General features: G+C 32.7%; 1 protein-coding gene across 1 annotated transcript in view; it reads left to right on the top strand.

The window, feature by feature from the left end:
* The window catches only part of LOC107437802 (aminopeptidase N), a 142,756-nt gene extending 120,679 nt beyond the window's left edge, over positions 1 to 22,077 (top strand). The window contains exons 12-19 of the mRNA XM_043045904.3: positions 2,594 to 2,649; positions 3,239 to 3,386; positions 5,593 to 5,672; positions 8,965 to 9,078; positions 10,630 to 10,797; positions 11,854 to 11,997; positions 14,350 to 14,431; positions 19,536 to 22,077. Coding sequence (XP_042901838.2) covers positions 2,594 to 2,649; positions 3,239 to 3,386; positions 5,593 to 5,672; positions 8,965 to 9,078; positions 10,630 to 10,797; positions 11,854 to 11,997; positions 14,350 to 14,431; positions 19,536 to 19,682 — 939 coding nt within the window. The 3' untranslated portion in view covers positions 19,683 to 22,077. The remainder of the gene's footprint in view (positions 1 to 2,593; positions 2,650 to 3,238; positions 3,387 to 5,592; positions 5,673 to 8,964; positions 9,079 to 10,629; positions 10,798 to 11,853; positions 11,998 to 14,349; positions 14,432 to 19,535) is intronic.
* The last annotated feature ends 1,288 nt before the right edge of the window (positions 22,078 to 23,365 follow it).

Genomic DNA, 23,365 nt, shown 5'->3' with positions numbered 1-23,365 from the left:
AAAAAATGTTGAACGAGGCACAGTTGCTAGCATAAAGAATCACCAGGGGTAGATGGATTATGTCTTGTTGGGCTAAACGCAAAGGTTAACTGTTTGCGATATCCATTTTACTCCGATATGGGTCATAGACTCACGGTGGCTCAGGGGATAAAGCGTTCGCATTCCAATGAGGAGAACCTGGTTTGAATCCTAGTGATGGCTGGTCGATACGAATTCTGCATCCGGCTTACACCAACCTCAGTGCTGACGTAAAATATCCTCAGTGGTAAGCGGGTCATGGTTTAGAGTCCCCTTGTCGTCAGGGTAACCGCGGGCGGTTCTCGTGGTCTTACTCCCCACGTAACGCAAATGCTGGTTAGCTGCATCAAAATGTTTCCCACGAAGGAAAATTTCTCCCATACTTAATAAAGAAATTCTTCTGGATTAGGTTACAAGGCTACTGAGTTGAACATTAGTAGTCGTAAATCTGAAAAATTGACGACGGTTATAAAATAAAATGATGGTTATAATTTCTTTCAAAAGTTCTCCGCTAAAGTGAACATGTACCATTGTTTGATCCAGGATTCCCTTTGTCTTTTAGGTTTGGTTTAAGAATAAAAGGAGTTGAGCATATATATCAGTCAATTCGATGATCTTAAAAGATTTGAATGATAATTCTGTCACAAATCGCATTATGAAACTATAGATATGATTAAGATTGTAATGATTGCTGTTTTTTTCTTCATTCCATTGGTTTTAATTTCGAACATTGCTGAACTTATTTTTGGCATTTATTTTTGATGGATAAACAACCCTATATAAGTATTTTTTGTATTTTGCAGGCGAGTCCTTAATCGTTCCTGAAAATATTTATTTGTCTTTCAATTTAAAGCGTTTATTTGACAAGTTTGCTAAACTCAAATTACAATTACAATATATTATAAAGTTTCTTTTGGTCTTTAATAGAAAGTACCACATAATATTATCTTTGTTAGTGTGGCCATTAAATATTTACGAAGGCTTTATTTGAATAGTGGGGAAACCCCATTTTGTGTAGATACAGATAAGTTATTCTATATTTTCTCGTTTGTGTGCCCTCTGCTTGAAATCAGCTGGAGGTGTGTACTGACTTTGGAAAAATCATTTTTGTTGCAATAATTTATATTTCTGTAACTTTTATTTTATTTTATAACCGTCTCTGAACAACCGACGCAAATTTGGGACTACTAAGGTTCAACTCTTCAGCCTTGTCATTTAAAACTCAATCCAGAAAAAGAACTTCTTTATCAAGTATTGAGAGAAATTTTCCTTCGTGAAGGACTTTTTTTGATCGAACTAACCCGCATTTGAGTTATATGAATTGGAAGACCACGAGAACCTCCCACTGTTAGCCTGATGGCAAGGGGACTCAAAACCATGATTAGCTTATCACTGAGGGTATTTACCTCAGCACCGTGTTCGGTGCAAGCCGGATGCGGAATTCGTATTGACTAACCAGCGCTGGGATTCGAACCCGGTTCACCTCATTGGGAGACGAACGCTCTATCCCCTGAACCATCGGCAACTTTTAGAAAAAATTGAGGGTTTCATCTTCAGTTTGCCGTTAGCTCTTCTTATTTTGAACAAAGTTCAAGGGATTATCCATCCCAAACTCTCTACAGCTTACCCCGCCTCCAAAGATTAATCTTATAGGATATGCTACCTAGTTTGCCCTGTTTAAAATGTGTCCCGGTATTTGACACTGTAAATCTACATACATTAAAACAGAAATATTTAGGAAATAAAAAATTTTTTGTTTTCTCCAAAAGTGGACATCACAAAAACTGCACATCTCCATATTAGGTATCTATATTCTCGTTTTTTTTTCAGAACTTATATTTACAAAAAGTTTTTGATGAATAATTTTAGCTACCAAATTCATAGACCGAAAAAAAACAATCGTTACAGTTGTTCATCCTGCAGATTTTATTAAGATTAATATTGTTTTTTTTTTTTTGTTTCAATAATACAAAACATTTTTCAACTAAGGTAATAAAATTGAAAAATGCGACTCCTTCCAAACATTTCCAATCAAGTTTTCCGTTTTTAATTTTGTTCAAAGAATGTTAGAATTTCTATAAAAACACAGATATAAGTGTTGCCTAACTTCACTCACTAGAGAATTGAAGACATTATTTTAAATTAGCTTTCGTGACTAATTTTTTTTAATAAATAAGAATATTTATGTTTGGAAGATCTCTAATTCACTATTCTTGATAAACTAGTTCTGTTTTTTTATATAGTTTATTGCGAAGCGTGTTTTTATATTCTTTGTAGTTTTTGAAATGAGTTGAATAAAAATTGTTTGCAGGACGCAAACTATGCTAACTTAATGTGACCGTATCATAAAGGCGCAGAATATGAGTGTCATTTTTTTCATCTGAGTACAGTATACACAAGGTATGTCATGTATAGACTAAATACATTAATATCACAAACCTATCGTTTCCTTTATCAGTTACAAAATGCCCGCCATTAAAACAGAAAGCTTTTAGTGTTGCCAATGGAGACTAACTAATTTTGCTTAGATTTGTTGTATAAAGAAACTCTGCAGATTGTTTCTTGTTTCTTTTAGGTGATACATCCTGTGAATAGGGCGCAGATAATTGACGATTCACTTGACTTGGCAAGGTAATTACTTTTTCGTATGCTTCAACAGAAATCATGAGCTATTATTTTTAAATAAACGAATATTATATTTCAAAGAGTTACGAAGATCATTTAATAGTACATACGTTTTTTGTTTGGAGACACTGCGCTCATATCATGCGCTTTATCTTATCTAATATTTGATATTTAGTGAAAGGAAGAATTATAGGATCTAGTTCAGTCACACTTGTTGTGGCGTAACTTCTTTAACTGGCAACTTGTTGAAATCTTTTGGTGAAAAACTAATTTTGATCTTTATGTGTTAAAATTAACAGTTTTTATAGATGTTTCGAATTCAGCAACAAAACCTGACTCAAAATCAAACATTGTAACAAAATTTCACAAAATTTGTTCCTTAAAATTGCAAGCGATAGAAATTAGTAGATTTAATTAAATCTGATTTTTTAAAGCTTAATTATACTTTATTTACTAATTTCATTCTTTAGTATGTTCCATTGCAAAACTTTTAATTACTTTTCTAAGTAGAATGAATGTCAGCGGTGAATATAATCATTCGAATTGTGTATGTAATCCAAATGAGTGTGTCTCAATAACAATTTGTTGTGTACAGGGCGGGTCACATAGATTACCATTTGGCACTCAATATGACCCTCTACTTGAAGGAAGAGGATGACTACTTGCCTTGGAAAGCAGCTCTCTACGGATTCTCCTTCATCGACTCCATGATCTCTAGGAGTGCTGTCTTCGGAAAATGGAAAGTAAGTCTCTTCTTTTTTATTGAGTTAGTCGTTATCTCATATCGTTAGGTGATGTTTCCATCCTATTCCGGTAAAGACATGATACGGATTCACTACGATTCAATGATGTGTCCTTTGTGGAAATATGTCAGCATTCTTCTAAATTTCATCGTTTCTGAGAACGACTTACGATTATATCCCCTACGATACAATCATTTATCGTTTACGGGAAAGACAATATACGGATTGGCACACATAACTTAACCATGGTTAAGCACCTAGCCCCATTTTCAGGGTTAAACAGCTATGGCCGAAATGCTTCGCAACTTTGAACCCAATTAGATGACGGGGACAGTGTCTGAGTGAGTACCCCCCTCTCCTAACTTCCGCGCCACAACCAACGAAAAAAACTTTCAGCCACGACATACTCAGTGAGCATTTTGCTGCATAAACTCGCCGATTGTTGAGTTGGCGGCCAAGATTGAACTTCCGATGCCGTTAATCGAACTTTTATGAGCAATAACATTTGGCACAATTTCCCTACATTCGATTCCCAGATGGCTCAGGGGATAGAGCGTTCGCCTTCCAATAAAGTAAACCGGGTTCAAATCCCAGTGATGGCTGGTCGATACTCATTTTGCATCGGGCTTACGCGGACCACAGTGCTCAAGTGAAATATCCTCAGTGGTAAGTGGATCTTGGGTTAGAGACCCTTTGCCGTCGGCCTAACCGTGGGAGGTTCTCGTGCTCTTCCTCTCCATGTAACGTAAATGTGGATTAGTTCCATCAAAAAGTCCTCCACGACGGCAAATTTCTCCCAATACTTAATCCAGGAGTTCCCTTGTCTTCTGGATTTTGTTCAAAATTACAAGGCTTTGGAGTTGGTAGTCTTAAACTTAGAATAATAGGATCGACTGTTCAACGACGGTTATAAATTTGAAATAAAATTAAATATACACGTTGGTAAAGGTCATCTTCTGTTGATTGCTATAATCAGCGTTATATTTATTGCAATCTCTGCCGATTCCATGCAATTTAAAAATTGCAGTGTTTAAATACGATGTTATTAGGAAACACGAATTTCGTGTCTGAGTACTTATCACTTTTTGACCCGATCGTTTCGCGACAATTTCCTTTTTTCGACTGCTAATTATCGTTTCTTCGGCCATTTCTGTATGGTTTTTCAAAATGTGGTATTTTTAACCAGGTGTTATTGCGACATTTGAATAATTATTTTTTTAACGCGCTTATTTTGAGACTGTTCTGAAACCTATAGGTGACCCACGTCGTTTTTCGATCGACAGAGTTTTTCCAAATTCCGATTTTTTAATGCAATGTAATTGCGATATTGCGCATTTGAGTAATGACTTTGTGACTAATTCCATCTACCTTTTGCGACCGTATTCTCGGTAGCTGTTTTTCGTTTATACGATATTTTTTACGTGGTTTTTGAAATAACGATATTTTTAATATCATATCGTTTCGGAAACGAATTCAAAATAAGAGTAATCACTTTTTAACGTGTGGCTGGGTGGCGCAGTTGGTTTGTCGTCGGCCTTTTGAGCCCAAGTCTGCGGGTTCCAAGTCTGCAAGTCTGCCGGCCCAGACACCGGATTTTCGGGATGCAGAAAATCCTCAGCGGCCATGTCGTATGATTATGCGGCATGTAAAAGATCCCTGGAGTGCCTTATTGGCTTTTGGCATTTCCGGAAAAATTAAATTCCTGGTGCACTTTAGCATCCAAATAGAGTCTCGGTGCTGCCATCTAGTGTGGCAGAAACTAGACGTCCAAATTAACATTTTTGTACAACTTACAGCTCAGTTTGAAAAATTTTCACTTGTAAATTTGTAGTCTAAGTATGATACCTCCAAGTTTCACGCTTTTTAAAAAAGTGTTTTCTTAGTAGGGAACATCAAATTAAATTCACATTGTAAGCTCATATTTTAATAAAATTTAGTCAACACTTAAAAATACTTTTAAAGAACCAGCAAGTGTACCATATATAATTATTTAAACGTAATGTTTGTCAAAATTATTTTAAACTGCATTTATTTCAAGAACAATAAAATATAAATTTTACTACCACATCAAATATAAAAATGAAATATGTTGTAGGTTTAAGCGCTCATGCTCTATGACCCCTCGCTCGCTTGATATTTCAATTCCTTCTGACAACGCGGAAAAAAAATTTCACATGCAAATTTTTTTAAATGGTTTATCTTTCAGAATTATTTGGTTGAGCAGTTGAAACCTATGTATGAACGCCTTGGCTGGAACGAAAATTCAGATGAAAATATATTAGTTCAGTAAGTATCAATTTTTGGAAAAAAAATATTTTTGGACATAAGATATGAACAGACGTACGAAATGAATCGAGTAGTTGAATGCCTTTTTATGGGTCAATAATTCCTTCTCACAGTCGATAAGGATTATACTGATTTATAAAACAATCACTTTAGTTTCCAGTTGTATTAAAGTCGAAATAATATTTTACGAATTATGTGTTAATTCAATTATTGTTTTTCATTCATAAAAAAACCTTTTTTTCTTCATCCTGTGTAGGGTAAAATTAACCACCGATCGCAGGACGACCAAGTATAAAAATTGGCGAGTAAAAATTTGTTTGTTAACTGGCAACCGATCATCCCTTTTATTTTCACCGAAAATACACCCCATGTGTTTCAACACACGAGCAAGTTCTCTTATTATTTATTACACGGGAAAGCTATTTTTTTCCCGGAACATTCAGGTTATTTTAGGCTGGTTCAAATTTTTAGGGAGACTTAATTTCGTTATCGAACGTTTCAGTCGGATTGTAGTTTTCATATTTTTTATTTATTTCCCAATAATATTTGAAAAAATAAGGGAAATCTTAGTAATTGTAATTCGTTTATTAAATAAGTCGCGCGATTCCCACAAAGAACAAAGGGAAAAAATTTTTATTTTTAATTAATGCTTACTTAAACCAAAAATAGATTAATAGACAGGATATGAATTTAAAAGTGTGAGCGAAAGCGTTTAAAAAAAGGATTTACAGAAAAGGAATAGCATAAAGAGATTAATTGAAGCTATATATATATATATATATATATATATATATATATATATATATATATATATATATATATATATATATGTGTGTGTGTGTGTGTGTGTGATGGAATGTTTATATGCATATGTATATGAACCTTATACAAATCCGCACCTAATTTAGTATGCAGGAAACAAAATAAGAGATGGACCACCATAAATAACTTTTGATCTATTGATTGGATCTCCGCGTTCTAGGACTCATTCTTAAAAGTTTAAGAAGGTTACTTCTAAAATGCTAAATAATTAATGTAGATGATATTCTAAGTTACATGATCAGACACAAAATTGTCTCTAAATAAACATACCTTTTTCTCGAAATATTCGGATTTCTGACCCCCCCCCCCCAAAATAATATAAGGGATGACCGAGTATATCGCCATATCTCTCTAACTTTTTAGGCTAAGAGAAACATTTTTGCGCACAATTATAAAATTCATTTATAAGTAAAGAATTCCATGCAAAAATAAAATTTTAGCAAGCATTTATTATGTTTTATTATTTTATTTATTAATATTGGAAAATATTTTGAATTGTACGCTATAAATCTGTTTACATCATTTTGAAGAATGTAATTTTACATGGCAAAATAAAATTACATTCTTTGAAATGATGTAAAAAATGTTATACGACCTTGCAGTTTCAAATATTTTCGACCATTATTAAATAAAATAAGAATAAATATTTGCGGGAAAAAATATTTTTCATTGAATTATCTTTGCATAAATGAATTTTATAATAGTGTGTAAAAAATTTTCAATTCGCTTAAAAATTTTTTGGGATATAGCAAAATACGCAAAAAAAATTTAATATTAGGGAGTCCAAACTTTGAAATGGTCTCCTGACCAAACTATGGTCTCCCTATTTCCTAGATTGCAGCTACCCCCTATGGAATCAATCGAAAAAAAGGTATGTTTATTCTGAGAAAGTATGTTTTTGTGTCTGATTTTGTAACTTAAAATATTGTCTGCACTAATTGTTGTTGCTGCCGTAGGCTATTAAGGCAAGGGGTGCGATTGTTCTTGTTTTCCAGTTGCGCCATCTATGACCAAGAATTCGACTTCTGCCACAGCCATATGTCACACCCGTTTATACCTCAGATCGTAATTTTGACTTGTACCAGAGAACGATTCATCTCTAATTCATAACCCACAGAGGTATATTTTGTTATAGGAACATGGAGCACTTTGTGTTCCGACGGATTTAACACGATCGATTCACCTATTACTACATTTTAGTCCAGTGCTCTGCTACATAGGCTATCTCGGCCACTGCAGTAGCTAAATCACGAAAGTTTTTTTTATTTGTATGTTGTGATAAAGAACTGATTATAAAACAAATGCAAGAATTTGGTCAATTATGGTTAAAATAATGCGTATACGGAGTCGAAAACATGTACTGTAAGCGATTTTCATACAAAAATGGAGGCAAATACCTAACGACAAAGGAGTGCTTCACGAAGCGTGCCACTACACCAAAACCAAGAGTAATGAAACATCTAGAATGTTCTTTAAAACTACTTTTTGCAAAGTAACCCTGTTTGTAATTCAGTAACACTAACATTTATAGTTATAATACTATGTGATACACATAAGAATCGGTAAAGATACTTTTACGATACAATCTAAAGCAAGAATAATACATTTAGGATGTGCATATGTACATTAATTCTTAAAATAAAATTAGTTTGTTAATCAAACATAGACACAGCACAAGCAGACTATTAATATGAATTCGAAGTGAATAGAAGTTTAATATTATTTTATATAAATGATAGAATTATGTAAATCTTATATGAGAATAAGAATATCTTTATTATGCAACTTAGCATACACAAATTTTATAATAGTTTATGTAAATAGTTCGGCAAATCAATCCGACTAAAAGATCGAAATGGCTGGACAAAAAATTGACCGCAATCAATATTTTTTTATGAATCAGTAAAGAAGAGTGAGCCAGTGTGTCAATCAAATCCGACAAGAACTCCTATTTCACCAGTACACATCTTGCAAACAAACCACCCTATTGTCAATATCTTAATATTACTCAATTATTTGCCTTTAAACTTTTAACAATGATCCAAAAACATTAAAACATGTGCTACCATCATTTCATACAAGAGTTTAGTTAAATAGTGTAAATACAATCTAAATATTTCCCAAATTAACGGATCTTCATAAAATGGTGTTATACATGGCATATTTCAGATTACCCCCCCCCCCCCCAGCCTCGAATCATTACATTAAATACGTGAAGATTCGATTATTAGATCAAAAGTTGCTCAGGGTAGACTTCATTTTGACACAACGGACCTAATTGTCTACTTTAATAATCCCTCCGATCACTAGCCAAGTAAAAGGTTTTTCATTGGATTTGATAAATATTTTATGATATGGAATGGTTTACGATTTTCATATACTACTAATTATTTTCATATTTTTTCTGTGGCTGCCCTGTTCATTCGAAATATTTTGTTTTTTGCTATAATAAACTGTTGTGATGTTTCAGATACAAGAGAACGACCGTTGTGGGATGGATGTGCGGTTATGATTATCCAGACTGCATCAAAACGGCCCAGCAAAAATTTGAAGAATGGAGAAGAGATCCCACCAACACTAACGTGTAAGTCCTCTTTGTTAATAGAAAAGAGTTTGTCTTGGGAAAGATTCGACTGGACTGGTGACTATAGTTGCGACGTTTTCCTATAGGATTAATATTTAACAGCCATTTACAGTGAAATCTCCTCCAGTACCGCTGTACGAAGCGTATTCTGCTAAGAACTCCCACCGATATTTTAATAATGCGAGTCTTTGGTGATCCCAAGAATAATATCCGTTTGTTTTCATGGTATCGAGTCTGTTGCTTCGCATCTCGCCACTTTACACGATCAGTTTGAATCTTTGCCGAGGATTTAAAATCTTTACCCTAATTCGTTGAAATTTCGATTAAAAACAAACTTATTTCTTAGAGAGACAAATAGCAGTGAACAAGAAACGAGGATCGCAATAATTTTCTTAATAAATCATTTTTGTATTACTTATATAACAATCCATAGTTTTGTTATTTCCTGTGAAATATCTTTTCAAATACATACGAATATCCTACGCAGGTAGTCAAATAAGCGTCACCCTACCAATACAGGTGAGACGGCCCGATCAGGAACTTTGCTGTCACCCGAATATAAATGAGGCGGCCCAATCAGAAACTTTGCTGTCACCCGAATATGGGTAACGCTGTCCGATCACCCGAATATGAGTGAGGCGACAGTCAACGTGTTAGGACACGTTAGCGAGAGAAAGAAGATCTCTTTGTCTCCATAGCAACAGACTTTATGGCGAAGAGAATTCTTTCGATCGACAAACTATACACAAATTTTCTATTCTTCGCCCCCCTCCTTTTTCATGATTACGTTGCGAAAGATATTGTATTTTCCCTTTTAAGAAGTCTGAGTATAATGACTTGGGGAAAAGTAAGAAATGTGGATACCGTAGTGACGGATAGAGGGGGAGGAGGAAATCGCATAACCTTGAAACGCCTATTTTATTGACAGTGAGTATAAATTAGGCTCTGTTGAAAATACTGTTAGCGCTATCTATCGGTGTGATTTTAAGTTAACAAAAACTAAAAATATCCCCAATGTGACGAAAACAATAAATAATGCTTTGAGCAAAAGAAAAGTTATCACACACAACCAAAACGTTAACTTCGCCACTGTGCACGTGTCAAGCTCAAACTCGTCTCCCGACTTTTCTATACAGCGCCATCTATCAGTGCGATATAAAGTTTTCCTTTTACCACGCCAAAAAAAGGCTCATTGATTTGGAAGCATACTGTTGAAATTTCAGTCCTTTAGGATCAGTGGTTCCGTTTTTGCATAATTTCAATTTCACTCATAATTGCATAATTTTAATTCCACAATTCATAAACAATCAGGGATTGTTTTTGATTGCATCACTTACGAAGGCATTTTTGGGCAATTTAAATGCTTGATAACTAAATAAATAAGCATTTGACGGAAAAAAAAACAGACTTTCGGTTTCAGGGGAGAATTTCCAATAAGTTTGGCCATTCGAAGAAGACATTGTGTGGTCAAATCAGTGAAGACGTTACACTTGTTCTATCCACCCTAAAGAATAGCCTATGAAGGACAAATAATTTTTTTTTCCTTTCCAGAATTCCTCCTAATTTGAGAAGCGTAGTGTATTGCTCGGCGGTCAAAAATGGCGGAGAAGATGTTTGGAATTTCATCTGGGAGCAATACAAGAAAGCTCAGATCGCATCTGAGAAAGACAAATTCATGTATTCATTGGCATGCGCCAAAGAACCATGGTTGCTCACAAGGTAAGTGTTCTTACTTTATTAGAACCTTCTTATCATACAAACAAATGTAACAATAACAATTAATAGTCCTTAAGAAAATGCTATACAAAACAATCACCATTAAATCATTTTACATCATTTTCCGGATTTTTATATATATGTTATTGTGAAAATGACAGAAATGGGTGGTTGTTGACTTCCACCGGTGAATGTTGACAATCACATAGTCGCTTTGGTAAATGTGCGAAATATATACTGGGTATAGTTAAGTGCCGCTGCCCGGTATGCTCTACATCCATGTTTTTTTAAAGGTTCAGTGCCACTGCCCAGCATGCATTTAACCGGTACTCCGAACACTCATGTTTCTCCTAATCTATTCTCAGCAGATCTTAAAATATCGAATAATTATAATAATATCAACGAATAAATTAATATAAAATCGGATGTAACAAATATTTCGGACATTCACCCAAGCGACTATGTGATTGCAGACATTCACCGGTGAAAGTCGACATTCTCTCAATTTCGATCATTCCCGGTAACATATATATCGTTTATTTTTCTCATTCGTGTTGTTTATAAACATTTTTAAACCAGAATCCCTTTTCAGATTTTGCCTTCTTATTCCCTTCCAGAATCTTATATTACAGTGTGAAGCATTAATGTTCCATAAAAATCGCAAAAGTTGGCAGCTATGCGTGTGCCGTCGCCCAATTAAAATTTGAGATATTTCAGTTTTTTCTATTACCAACACAATTTCGTTTTTTGAAAAAATAACTTTGATTGCTTTCAGGTTTTTTATAATTAATATCTTTATTCGTGCGCAATTAAAGTCTCTTCTAAATCAGATTTCATTCGTTTAAACTCTAATAAAATTATATTTGAAAAAAAATCTAAAGACTGGCAAATGTGTCGTTGTAAATGACTATCAATCCCACATCGCATAACTTTTCAAAAATTATGCTTTCTAAGAAAGTATTTCTTTCATTCTTTTAAAAAAAAAAGTGATTAAAAGTTAGTTGTGTTCTGAGGTGGACATAAATTTAGCCTAAAATGTGCTTTGATATTTGTGTTTAGGTACCTAAACTGGAGTTTGAGTTCTGATTCGGGCATTCGTAGACAGGATGGAAGTTATGTCTTCCGATCTGTTGGATCTAAACTTTATGGAAGAGACATAACATTCAATTACATCAGAGACAAGTGGAATATTGTATTTGAAAGGTAAATATCTTTTTCATAAATATTAACTCCTAACAAAGCAACGCGTCACTTTAATAAGAATTCTAACAACAAAAAAAATCCTGAGGCAACTATGTTTCGATATAAAGTACCATTTTCGATAAATAACAGACTTCGGGTTAACGGGGAAGATCGCTTGTTTTGACTCGAAAATAAACGAAGATAATGAATGCATTCTTCAATCAAGAAAAGTTTGGTTGATATATTTTTCTATATTTTGCAAAAAAAGTTACATAGATGGACTCTAATTTTCGACCATTTTATTTTCTTACATTTTGTGAACAAATTACGGGGAAACGATACTGGGGAGGAGTTGCAAAAAGTTGTAACAGAAGGCGATGCCGAAAAATCCAATAATCGTGCTCAAAATTTTTCTTCACAATCTGTAGTTGTAAAAGTTGGTTACATGTAGTCAGGTGATCTTAATACAGTTCTCCCGGCTTATCACAAAACAGCAATGAATCAACTAGTGGTATCCGTTCGTCGAATTCTGTCGCAGACAAAATTCTGGTGGGGGAGTACTGTAGCGTGTCTACCACTACAATTATTCAATTCCATTTCGCTAGTATATCAGACATATTAACTTGATTTATCCTGAGGTGCCTTTTCATAGACGAAGGTTGAGATCGTCGTTACGACTCTCCATTGTATTAAATAAACTATAAGCAATTCTGTTTTATCAAGTATTTTAATTACACTTTTGCCTTAAGTATTTTAAGGATAACATCAGTGATGTTTGCTAGCTTACAACTCCATTTAATCAAAAAATGAGTTAATTAAGTTCTTTAATACTTAATTATTTTTTGATCATTGAGCTTATCATGTCAGATAAGCTCAATGATCAAAATGAAAGCTGTTGAGGCTCAGGTGTTCGCCTTCCCAAGAGGCGAATTGGGATCGAATCCCAGCGATGGCTGATCGATACGAATTCCACATATAGTTCGCACTGACCAATAAGCACGTAAAATATTCTCAGTGATAGACTGATCATGTGTTAGAGTTCCCTTGCAGTCAGGCAAACCATGGGAGATTTTCGCTGTTTTCTTCTTCATGTAGCGTAAATGCCGGTTAATTTCATCAAGAAGTTCTCCACGAAGGCAACCTAATACTTGATCCAGGAGCTCCCTCGTCTTCTGGTTAGGGTTCAAAATTACAAGGATACGGAGTTGAACATTAGTAGCCGTAAATCCCAAATTGGATCGGCTGTTTAACGACAAAATGAAATAAAGTGATCAAAATGGACGTGTTAGCATAAGCAGACAGCAAAGGCTGTGGCATAGACAACGTAAGCAAACTACGCCATCTGAGGAGTATTTTTTAAACTTATCATCTAAAACCACATGCTTGTTTATTTTTATAGTTAGACTTTTAAAACATGTTTTTATGAAACTAAATAATTTAATATCAATGGTAATTGAATTAAAAATTTTTAAAAAAAAGTTATGTACTAAGCAGCAAAATTAATGAAATAAAAGATATTTATTTGTTTGTATCAGTTAAAAATCGCCAAATAGGCACGAAGTCATGTGGATCATAAACAAATTATGCCTCGAAGTTACCAGGCACACAAAACAAAAATATATCACGGTTACACTAAAGAACGTAAACAAATAATAAATATCTAAATTAAGTAAAAGAAGTAGACGAAAAAGAATTATATTTCTACTCATTCGATGTGCGATATGACTCTGCACTTAAACAACTTATCGTTCATTAACATTCTGACTTATGTAGCGAAACTTAGATTAACTTTAATGCGACACTTTGCTGATAAAGATTGGCTGGCGCTGACGTCATATGTCATATGGGAGATCTTCTTCATCTTGAATTGCAAGTAACCAATTGACTTGCTACTTTTGTCATTTTTAAAAATTTGTTATTTATAAATAAGTATTGATGGTAATAGAGTTCGTTTGTTTTTATTGTTTTTAAATGTAAAAAATATTTAAATTTTAGTAACCTTAAACCTGATTATTAAATTATTAGATCATAATATATTCTTCATAAAATAGATTTTTTTCAGCTAAATATTTCAAAATATTTTTTAAAAATTGAATTTTTCACACTAAAAATCACAGATTTAAAGTTTTAATATTAGTTTTAATTGACCCAAAGGACGATCTGTTTGGCTGATGCCACTGTCTTCTTCCTAAAAAAATCTCTACTATTTGACAGGAAATAGTTGCAATAGTTCTTTAACATGAAAATTCTCAACGTGTAACTTAATGTTTGTTTTAATTAGGGTGCAATTCGAGAATTAAAAGTTTAAAAAAAGGTACATTTAAAGAAACCAAATCTTTTCGTTCTCTTAATCTTTTTTTTATGTCTTTGAAGGTATGGTAAGTCCTTCTTCGCAATCAGCAGCATGTTGAAATCAGTCACACGATCTCTCAACACACCTTTCGAACTCTTCCAGGTGAGTCGCCATTTTAATTTTATTGTTTTAAAATCATTCTAACTTACCTTAATAACGTAACTTACTTCTTAGTTTTGAAATCATTATTATCAAACGACTCTATAAATAGAATAGGCATCTCAAGGAGATATCATCACATGGAGCTCTATTTCCGTTACCATGGTTTCGTTTTTTTCCCCTTTCTTCTTCCAGAATATTCTTACTTTTTAACATGGTTTTTCGAAGCTCTATCGTCACAAGGTAAATACAAACCCACAGTTATCTGACACTTGAAGCAAAGCGATGATTTTTGAACTACATCTTGACCTAAAGAACTATCTGACCTTTAAAACAGACAAATAAATAGTTTAAAAGTTATTAAATTTTTTTAAGAAATCGCTAATGTGCCGCCATTTTTCCATCGTGATGAAAATTAAGAAAATAACTGCTTTATTCTCAGTTCTTGCAAATCTTGATGAACCCAAATAATGCAGCATTGCAGCCAGTTCTTAAATATTTAAAAAAAACTAGACCTCAAACGCTTCTCATTTTTAAAAAACTATGGCTTTTCTCCATATTAACGTTTGGCGACATTTTCATAATAAGCGTAGATAGTGCTGACTTTAGATAGGTTAAACTTGACCTAACAGTTATGAGTAACTGTTGCAAACTCATTGCAATTATGACAATAGCGTATTAATGGCAAAAAAAAGCTTCATTTGATAGGACGACGGAGCCTTTAAAAAAATTGCCTTCATGAAGCGAACAGCAATGGTGAAAAAAGATTTGTTGCAACCATGGTAACGGAGAGGGTAAATCAAGTAACCTTGAAGCGCCTTTTCTAGCTCTTAGAAATGTGGTACTAAAATTGCAAATACGTCATGAAAGACTTTTTCCCAGCACAAAATATTTAGAAAGTATATTTCTTAAAAAACGTGCTCTGTAACAACCGCCTTCAATATACATTTTTAAAAACTTTTTAAGAAAGAAAATTAAAAATCTTTTATTTAAGAGATCAAATAATATTTAAGCCAGGAGGAAATTCTAGTAGTGTACTGAATCACTAGGTTGAATGAAAAATATCAAAACCAGTTTTGCTACCTGATGAAACTTGCATGTGTTACTTATTATCACCTTTAAGATGCACCATGTTTCCTCAGGAAATCATCTTTGTTTTGATTTTTTTTTGTTGTCGCCTTCCTCAGTAATGATTCAAAATTTTTCGATACCGTTTTTCCTCGCTTAAATATTAATTTGTGACTTCTAACTTGCAAACTTTCATAGAAAAGAATTCTAATAATAAAGGGAGGTGATTACAGAACACCATGCTGTAAAATTACTAAAATTGGCTCTATGTGCCATTAAAACACTTGAGGTATAGATTAAATGTTTTTACGTTACTAAGGTAAGTATTGTTGGCAAAACTTACAAAATGTATGTTTTCTTTAAATATTTTGCAAGCCGTATGTTATGTGTTATGTAAGTCTTTAATATTAAGGAGATTCATTACATATCTGAAACACATAGCAAAGGAACCAAAAGTAAAAGAGTTTTTAACTTTTTATACATCATTATTAGATGCGCATACTTTTGATTTTATTATATTTTAATAGTTTGTATTTTAAAATAGTGTTGATTTATTTTAATTTTTCTAGTCATTCTTTTTTTTTTCTCATTTGAAACTAACACTTTGCAGTTTATGGCTATTTAGTTCAAGATTTACCAGAATTGGATTCTATAAAATTTAAATTATGTATTTAATGTTTTTGAGATATACAGTGCGGAAAAAAAAGAGTTCTCTGAGAAACTTTTGATTTAAGAATCGGATTTTCACGTACGAGGACTCAATCTTCACGGTTTCAATCAATGCTAATTATTTTGAGCGGACAATATTTTAAATCTAACACGAGAACGTACCTTTTATGAATAAACATATATATTTTTAAATAAATTCGGATTATTAACCCTCAAAATATGAGGTGTAGCCGCCATCTGGAAAATAGGGTCTCAATAGTTTAGACAGGAGAAGGGTTGAACCTCTTAATGTTAGTTTATGCGTATTTCGCCGTATCTTGGATAGATTGCTTGCAAAAATGCTTCGATTCGCTTAAAGAATCCTCGAGATAGGGTGAATTAACATTAAAGAGTTTTCGACCCCTCTCTCCACCAAACTTTTGGTCCTATATTTTCTAGATTTCGGCTACCTCTGAAAGTTTTTAGAGTCAGGAATCCGTTGGGAAAAATTCAATTTCTAAGGGACTATTCGATGGATTTTGATCAAATTTTGTATTTAAGTATGTAAAATTACTTTCTTCAAAATTATTTAAAAAATACGTATTATTATTTAAAAAATACCGTACGGTTCAAAATTCTTTTTGACAATTTTTAAAATAAAATAATTAAAAATACTAAATATTTACTAAAGTTATAATATGCATGAAATTTTTTGCGATAAAAGCTATTTGAAATTGTGAGCAAAAATTTTGGCTATCAGAAATCCAAATACGTTAACAACAAAAAAAGGTACGCTTATTCAGAGAAAGTAAATTTCATTTTTGTGTCTTATTTTGTAACTTAAAATATCGCTCGTATTCATTAGTTAGCGTATTTGAGGTCACCCTCTCGAATCATTAAGATAAGTTCCTAATACGTGAAAAATCGATCATTATTATCAAAAGTTTCTGCTGGGTGTTCTTTTATTTTTTTTTGTACTATACTGGATACTGGATACGACTTTTAACGACCTGCTTTGGCATTATTTTAAATTATGAAAAACATGATTTTTAACTTAGTTTAGGTAACAAATTTTAAAAGAAATGAAATCTAGAATAATAATTGCGACCAACTACAGCAAAGGAAAGAGTCGTGAAAGATCGCTGAATTGTAATTTACTGTATGGGATTGAGGTGGGATATCTAATATCAACCCATAATTATTTAAATTCTTGTCAAATCCCGTCCTTGTTCTCTAACCTTATGATGAAGATGTCACCCCCGTGGCAGTATTGCAGCGACGCGGCGACATTGTCACAGAATTTTACAGAGTTCTTACTGAAAGATTTTTCTTTTGAAAAGTAAAAAAAAATCATTTTCTTTTCTACAGAAATTTACACGTAATATTTGAATCAGTCATTTAGATGTTCACTTTTTGAGGCGCTCAATTTACGCCGATAATATCGTAAATCGATGTAATATTTCGATTGTACTTTTGCCAGCTATTGATATTGATTTTTACGTGGATTTTAAATATCCTGATGTATATCAAATAATATGGAAAATTCGAATCGTGCATTTGAGTATTTATATTTAAGGCAATATTTCTATCGAATTTTTGACAATTATTCTATTTATTTCTCCATAGTTTATGAATCCGATATTTCTTATACGATATTGCAACAGCCTAATCTCGCAATTGAGAAGTTCGATTTGGTTTTCATATCCTTGTAACGCAAATGGGGGTTCAAAAAGTATTTCACGAAGGCTCTACCACTACGTGATCCAGCAGTTCCCTTGTCTTCTGGATTGGATTCGAAGTGACAAGGATACGGAAATGAACATTGGTAGTCGTAAACTGAAAATTCTGTCCGCTGCTCAACGATGGTTATAAAATAAAATAAAATCATGTCGTTGGTCACGAAATTGTAGAGCCTTGACCTCCCTAGCCCACAACAGGCAGCTTCGGGACTGTAAGAAAAAAAATAACGCGAATGGTCTTATTGACAATGTCAAGAAAAGGTTTTTTTTTTCAACAGTAATAACACATATGTAGTAATTCAAGCCTGAGATATAGTGATGAATATAGCTTAGAAAATAGCAAAAGCATCACATAAACCAGCTGTAAATAAAATGGTTTTTCAGTTTTACTTTCAGCTCTGCTTCGAAAGGCGAGAGGATTCTTGTATTGAATTCCAAAATGTCTATACTTCGTAGGCCAGTATTGTTTATCAACGCAATAGTTGCATAAATCAACACTTTTCATTCGAATCACTAATGTAATTGGTTTCGGACCTTGTAAAATAGTCACTATTGTTAATATAGAAGAAACGTATCACCCAATAATGTACTTATTGTATTTTATTGAAATTTCGAGTTTTGATAGTCAGGGGTAATTTTTTACACGACGAATCTACACGTCATACTGCACGGCAAAAGAGATTTAATCCGACGTTCAATTCATTTCACTGATTAAGAAGTATGCCGAATCTCAATCGATAAGTTATTATGTCCCGATGATTCAGAAATTTGTCTGCTTAAAATTCATTTACTCTGAATCGATGCTAAGTAATATCCATTCAGAGATTTTATTGACTTCTTAGTGATGGATTAGCTGTTAAAACTGCTGAAAATTTTAAGACGCTTTGACCTACCATTCTGAACTAAACATCAGGTTCAGTTTGGAAGAGCCCTAGAATGGACGACTAGGTTTGAGCAGTTTTCTTTCTAATTATGGGTATCCATTTTTGTCATTATTCGAAGAGGTTCAACCAGTTCCAATAAGTAAAAAGCATTGCTTGGGTAAGAACGAGCACACTTCTGAACCGGTATTCATTTGGAATTCGACGGAAGTTGAGACAAATATGCATGATTTGGTTGTAGGATCAATTAACTTCGTTACGTCACAAAATAAAAATATTACTAGCTGTCCTTTCTGAGTAGTATCTTCTTGTCACCTCGTTTTTCGCCAACATGCGGTACAAGAGGAAGCCATACCGCGAAAGAAAATTTTCTTCACTAATTCTCCTTCCTTACTAATTTAAAAAAAAAAATAATTAAGTCGTAAAGTTTCCATTGCTGAAAAAAATACTTCAAAATATTAAAATGCAAACAAATTATTCGTAGAGAACTTCTCGTACTCCTACCTTATCATCTTCATTTTCATTTGTATATTATGAAATTTTCTTTTCAGTATTTAAAACTTCATGGCTTACTCATGGCTACTTCTTCACTTCTAATGTTAAATTAGTATAATGAAGGAGTAAGAGAGTATTTGGGTGGAAAATTTTCTTCCATGGTTTAGCGTCCTCTGAAGCACTGAATCAACGATCCAGATGCTTAAAGGATAAACATTATGCTTCAAATCTCTTTTAATTTGAAAAATACTAACATATATATATTTTTTTTTTCAGCTGAAGGAGTTTTACAAAAAGTACAAGAATAATCTGGGTACAGCCAACAGAGCATTTGATCAGTCGCTGGAAAATGCCGAAGCTAATGTTAGGTGGATGGATAAAAACTATGTCCACATTGTCGACTGGTTGAACTCAGTCATGTGAAAAAAATCATTTCATCTGTTTATAATATCGGTTCACTCTATTCATATAATTAAAAAACTGAAGAAACGTTTTCAACTAAAAGAAAGTTGTCATTACAGGAGCAAATCATTTTTATTTATTAAAATTGTATTTTTTTTTTTTATTTATTTATTTTTTTTTTTTGTCTTATTTTCGAAAACCTAAAAAGGGAAGGGAAAAAAAGCATTTGTGTTTGTTTAAAATTCTGATCAAAAACGTTTTTTCTGTTACTTTACAACTTTGTGTATGATTTAATTTAATATTATGAATGGGTCTTCAAAATAAATTTCGGAAATTTAGTTTTTGAAACTAAAATCGAACAATAACAGAATTTAACGTTAGTTAAAATATTTTGAAGAATAAATATGTTTAGTATATTTTCTATATGAAAATGCAGCTCAAGCAATGATTGTACTTAAATTCGTAATTTTAATTCATAAACTATTTTAAAAAATAATTCTTCAGAATTATTTTCAGGCTTTGATTTTACCACTTTTTGTAAATTATGAAAGTTTCTTATACTACTCAGTTGTATGTCACTGTTTTTCGATGTTATTACCATTTACAGTTCTTCTCACTTTCGGATTATAAAATATTTATTTTAAACTTTTAGATATATATTTACTTTAAGCACTATTTTTAATGCATTTTGAGACCTAAGTAGCCTTTTTTTTAATCAATTTTAAACACCACTTAGTGCTGCCACCTCCCGTGACTATCCACAACCTAATGCTGAAGCAGTTGCCACGGGAAAAGAATTGCGCCATCTGTTGGCCATTCCGATTACGAATACATTTACAGGAACTGTTGCCGAAGTTGAACCATATTTAACATTAGAAATGTACTCGACTAGAAAATTTTTGTTCTGAAGTATTACTTAAATATAATAGAAATGCTTCAGACATGATTCGCACTTTCTGATTCTGAAACATAAAGAAGAAAAAATGTATTAACAGGGTAAAATTTGAAAAAAATTGAGAATCATTCATTTATTCAAGTGATTTTTATTCAGAAGGAAAACGCTTCCCAAATTAGTGATGTTTAGAAAAGTTTAATAAATAATTTATGAAATATTTAAGTTATTTATCTGATCTAATTTTTTACGGTAAAATTATATACATAGTTTTGAATTATAGAAGCGTCAAGCACTTTAACCGCTTCAAAAAAATGCTATAAAGCATTCATTAATTCGCTCTTCATGAAATATTTAATACCATTCCATCAAAATATCGATCATATTTTTTAAGGAAAACTAATTTGGTGAATTGTAGAACATTTGAACAAACAAGAGTTATACAATGTTCATGAAAATTTGACATTGAAGTTTATTTTTAGAATCCTTATCAAAAATAATCTAATAAACTAATATTTAAATAAGGAAAAAAATACTCTCTTAATTATATGCTGTTGGAGACGGCACTCCAAAACCTGTTTGGTTGCAAGATCAAAAAAATCGTCTTTCCCCCCCCCCCCACAGACTATATATTTATTAAGGATTAATCTGGAAATTATATCTGCTTTCTTCTTTTGTCACAGACCATTTTCATTATACGCTTTTCTGAATACCAAAACTAAAAGAATTTTACTTCATTTTAGTTGAGAATCCGTTGTTTACAATTACTAATGCACCAACAAAATTTATGTTGATATTCAGCTTAGAACGGAAAATAAAACCGGTCCATATCCAACCGGTTAACAACACATTTATTTATTTATTTTTAAAATAAGTAAATGAAATATTATAAGCGAAATTGTTTACATTATAATTCTTTTATTGCTAATTACGCTCTTCTGACTGAATACGAAATATTCATATTATACACCATTCTAATTAAGTATTTTGATCCCATACATTCTTTCAATTAAATATTTAAATTAAGTTTTTTTCGTAACGTAATAAACTAAATTCAACTTTTTCAGAAGATGCTTTGCTTAGTTCACCGTAGTTACTCCTATGAAAAAGTCACTCTATAACTCCCTTTCAGAAAATAAACACATTTCTTAAAACGTTGATATGTTTAATAGTGTTACCAGGTTAAAATCATTATAATTGAATATATTATTTTAGTCTTAGCTAGTAAGCCATACTTTTTATAACCTAAATTACTTTTGTCATTGTTTCAAAATTGATTGTATGTGGGCCTTTAGATGAATGTTATATTTTATGAAAAAGTTGCATTGTTTTTTTCCTTGTTTATCTGACAAACACGCAAACTTTTTTTTAAATGTTTATAGCTTGCTGAAAGAAGGGATGAGATCTCTTTTTCAAATGTTCTTGATTCAAAGCATTCCAAATGATGAACCTGTAGTTATTCTGTTTTTGTATTTTTATCATTTAGAAGTGCCTCATTCAGTAAAATAAATTTGTTGTTTTTAATGGGTGTCTCTTTATCTAATGTTTTAAGAAACGTCTTTTCAATATTCAACCTAAATTTAACAATTAGAAATTTCGCACTTTTTTTCAACACTATTCACTGCTGAGTTAGGATTATTACGTTGCGGGATCGAGTGTTGTGTTTGGTATATTATTTTTCCTATTTTCTTAGTGATAAGCAATATTACTTTTTAGACATCCTAGCGATGGCGGATCGATGTGAATTCCGGCTCACACCGACCATAGTGCTAACGAAAAATAACCTCAGTGGTAGACGGATCAAGATTTTGAGTCTCCTTGACGTTAGGCTAACCGTGAGTTTTTCGTGGTTTTCCTTTCCATGTAACGCAAATGATGAGTTCCATCAAAAAGTCCTTCACGAACGCAAATTTCTCCCAATACTTAAACCAGGTGTTCCTTTGTCTTCTGGATTGGTTCAAAATGAGTTGAACATGAGTAGTTGTAAACCCAAAAACTGGGTCTGCTGTTCAACGATTGTCATGAAATAAAATGTACAGAGAGACCCCATCAACCTTGTAAAAAGAACTCATATAGTTTCAAAAAAGACTCATTTAGAAGAAAAAATGCTCCAAGTGATTTAGGTAAATGGATGTTATCTGAATCAGTTAACAGTTAATCGGAATTAAATGTATCTTCATTTTTTTTAAACACGCATTGAGTCTATGATAACCGATCCTACCTTCTATTATTTTTCATGACTAGTTTTATGTTTCTAAATAACCTGGTCTTTCCTTTAATGTACGTCTGTATACATGGAACCGTAGAAGTTTCAGAAGCAACTTATTTTTACGTCCCATTCGAAACGCTCTTTAATTGTAACGCCTCTGGGTTTTTTCTTGAGAGGACACTATACCGCAGGAGAATTTCACAGCATTTGAAACTTCGTGGTCTGCTTGAATTCATTTTTCTATGAATTTTGAAATACCGATAGAGGTAAAAAAAGAATTTTATCATGAAAAGCTTCTCTTTCTAGTGGTGTATATGTTCAGTATATTGTATTATATATTAAAAAATTTTGATTAAAATAATGTAATAGTTTTTTGTGTTACTATTATAAAATTTGGTTTTACTATACACCAGGGCTGATTGTGCTCCGGAAAAAATCCGGATTTCCGGATGTTTCGCTAACCGTGATCCGGATGTTTCCGGAGATCGAAGGTTAAGACGTTTAAAAAAATCATTGATCACAAAGGTTTCCGGAAATCAAATTTTCAAAGGTGGAACTTAAAAACTCAGTTTATTTTCTTTGTTTGTATGGGAGAGCCAGATA

This window comes from Parasteatoda tepidariorum, chromosome 5 (genome assembly GCF_982258835.1).
Source record: "Parasteatoda tepidariorum strain Cologne lab strain chromosome 5, Ptep-v5.0, whole genome shotgun sequence".
Lineage (NCBI taxonomy): Eukaryota > Metazoa > Arthropoda > Arachnida > Araneae > Theridiidae > Parasteatoda > Parasteatoda tepidariorum.
This window is presented reverse-complemented; position numbering and strand designations above follow the sequence as displayed.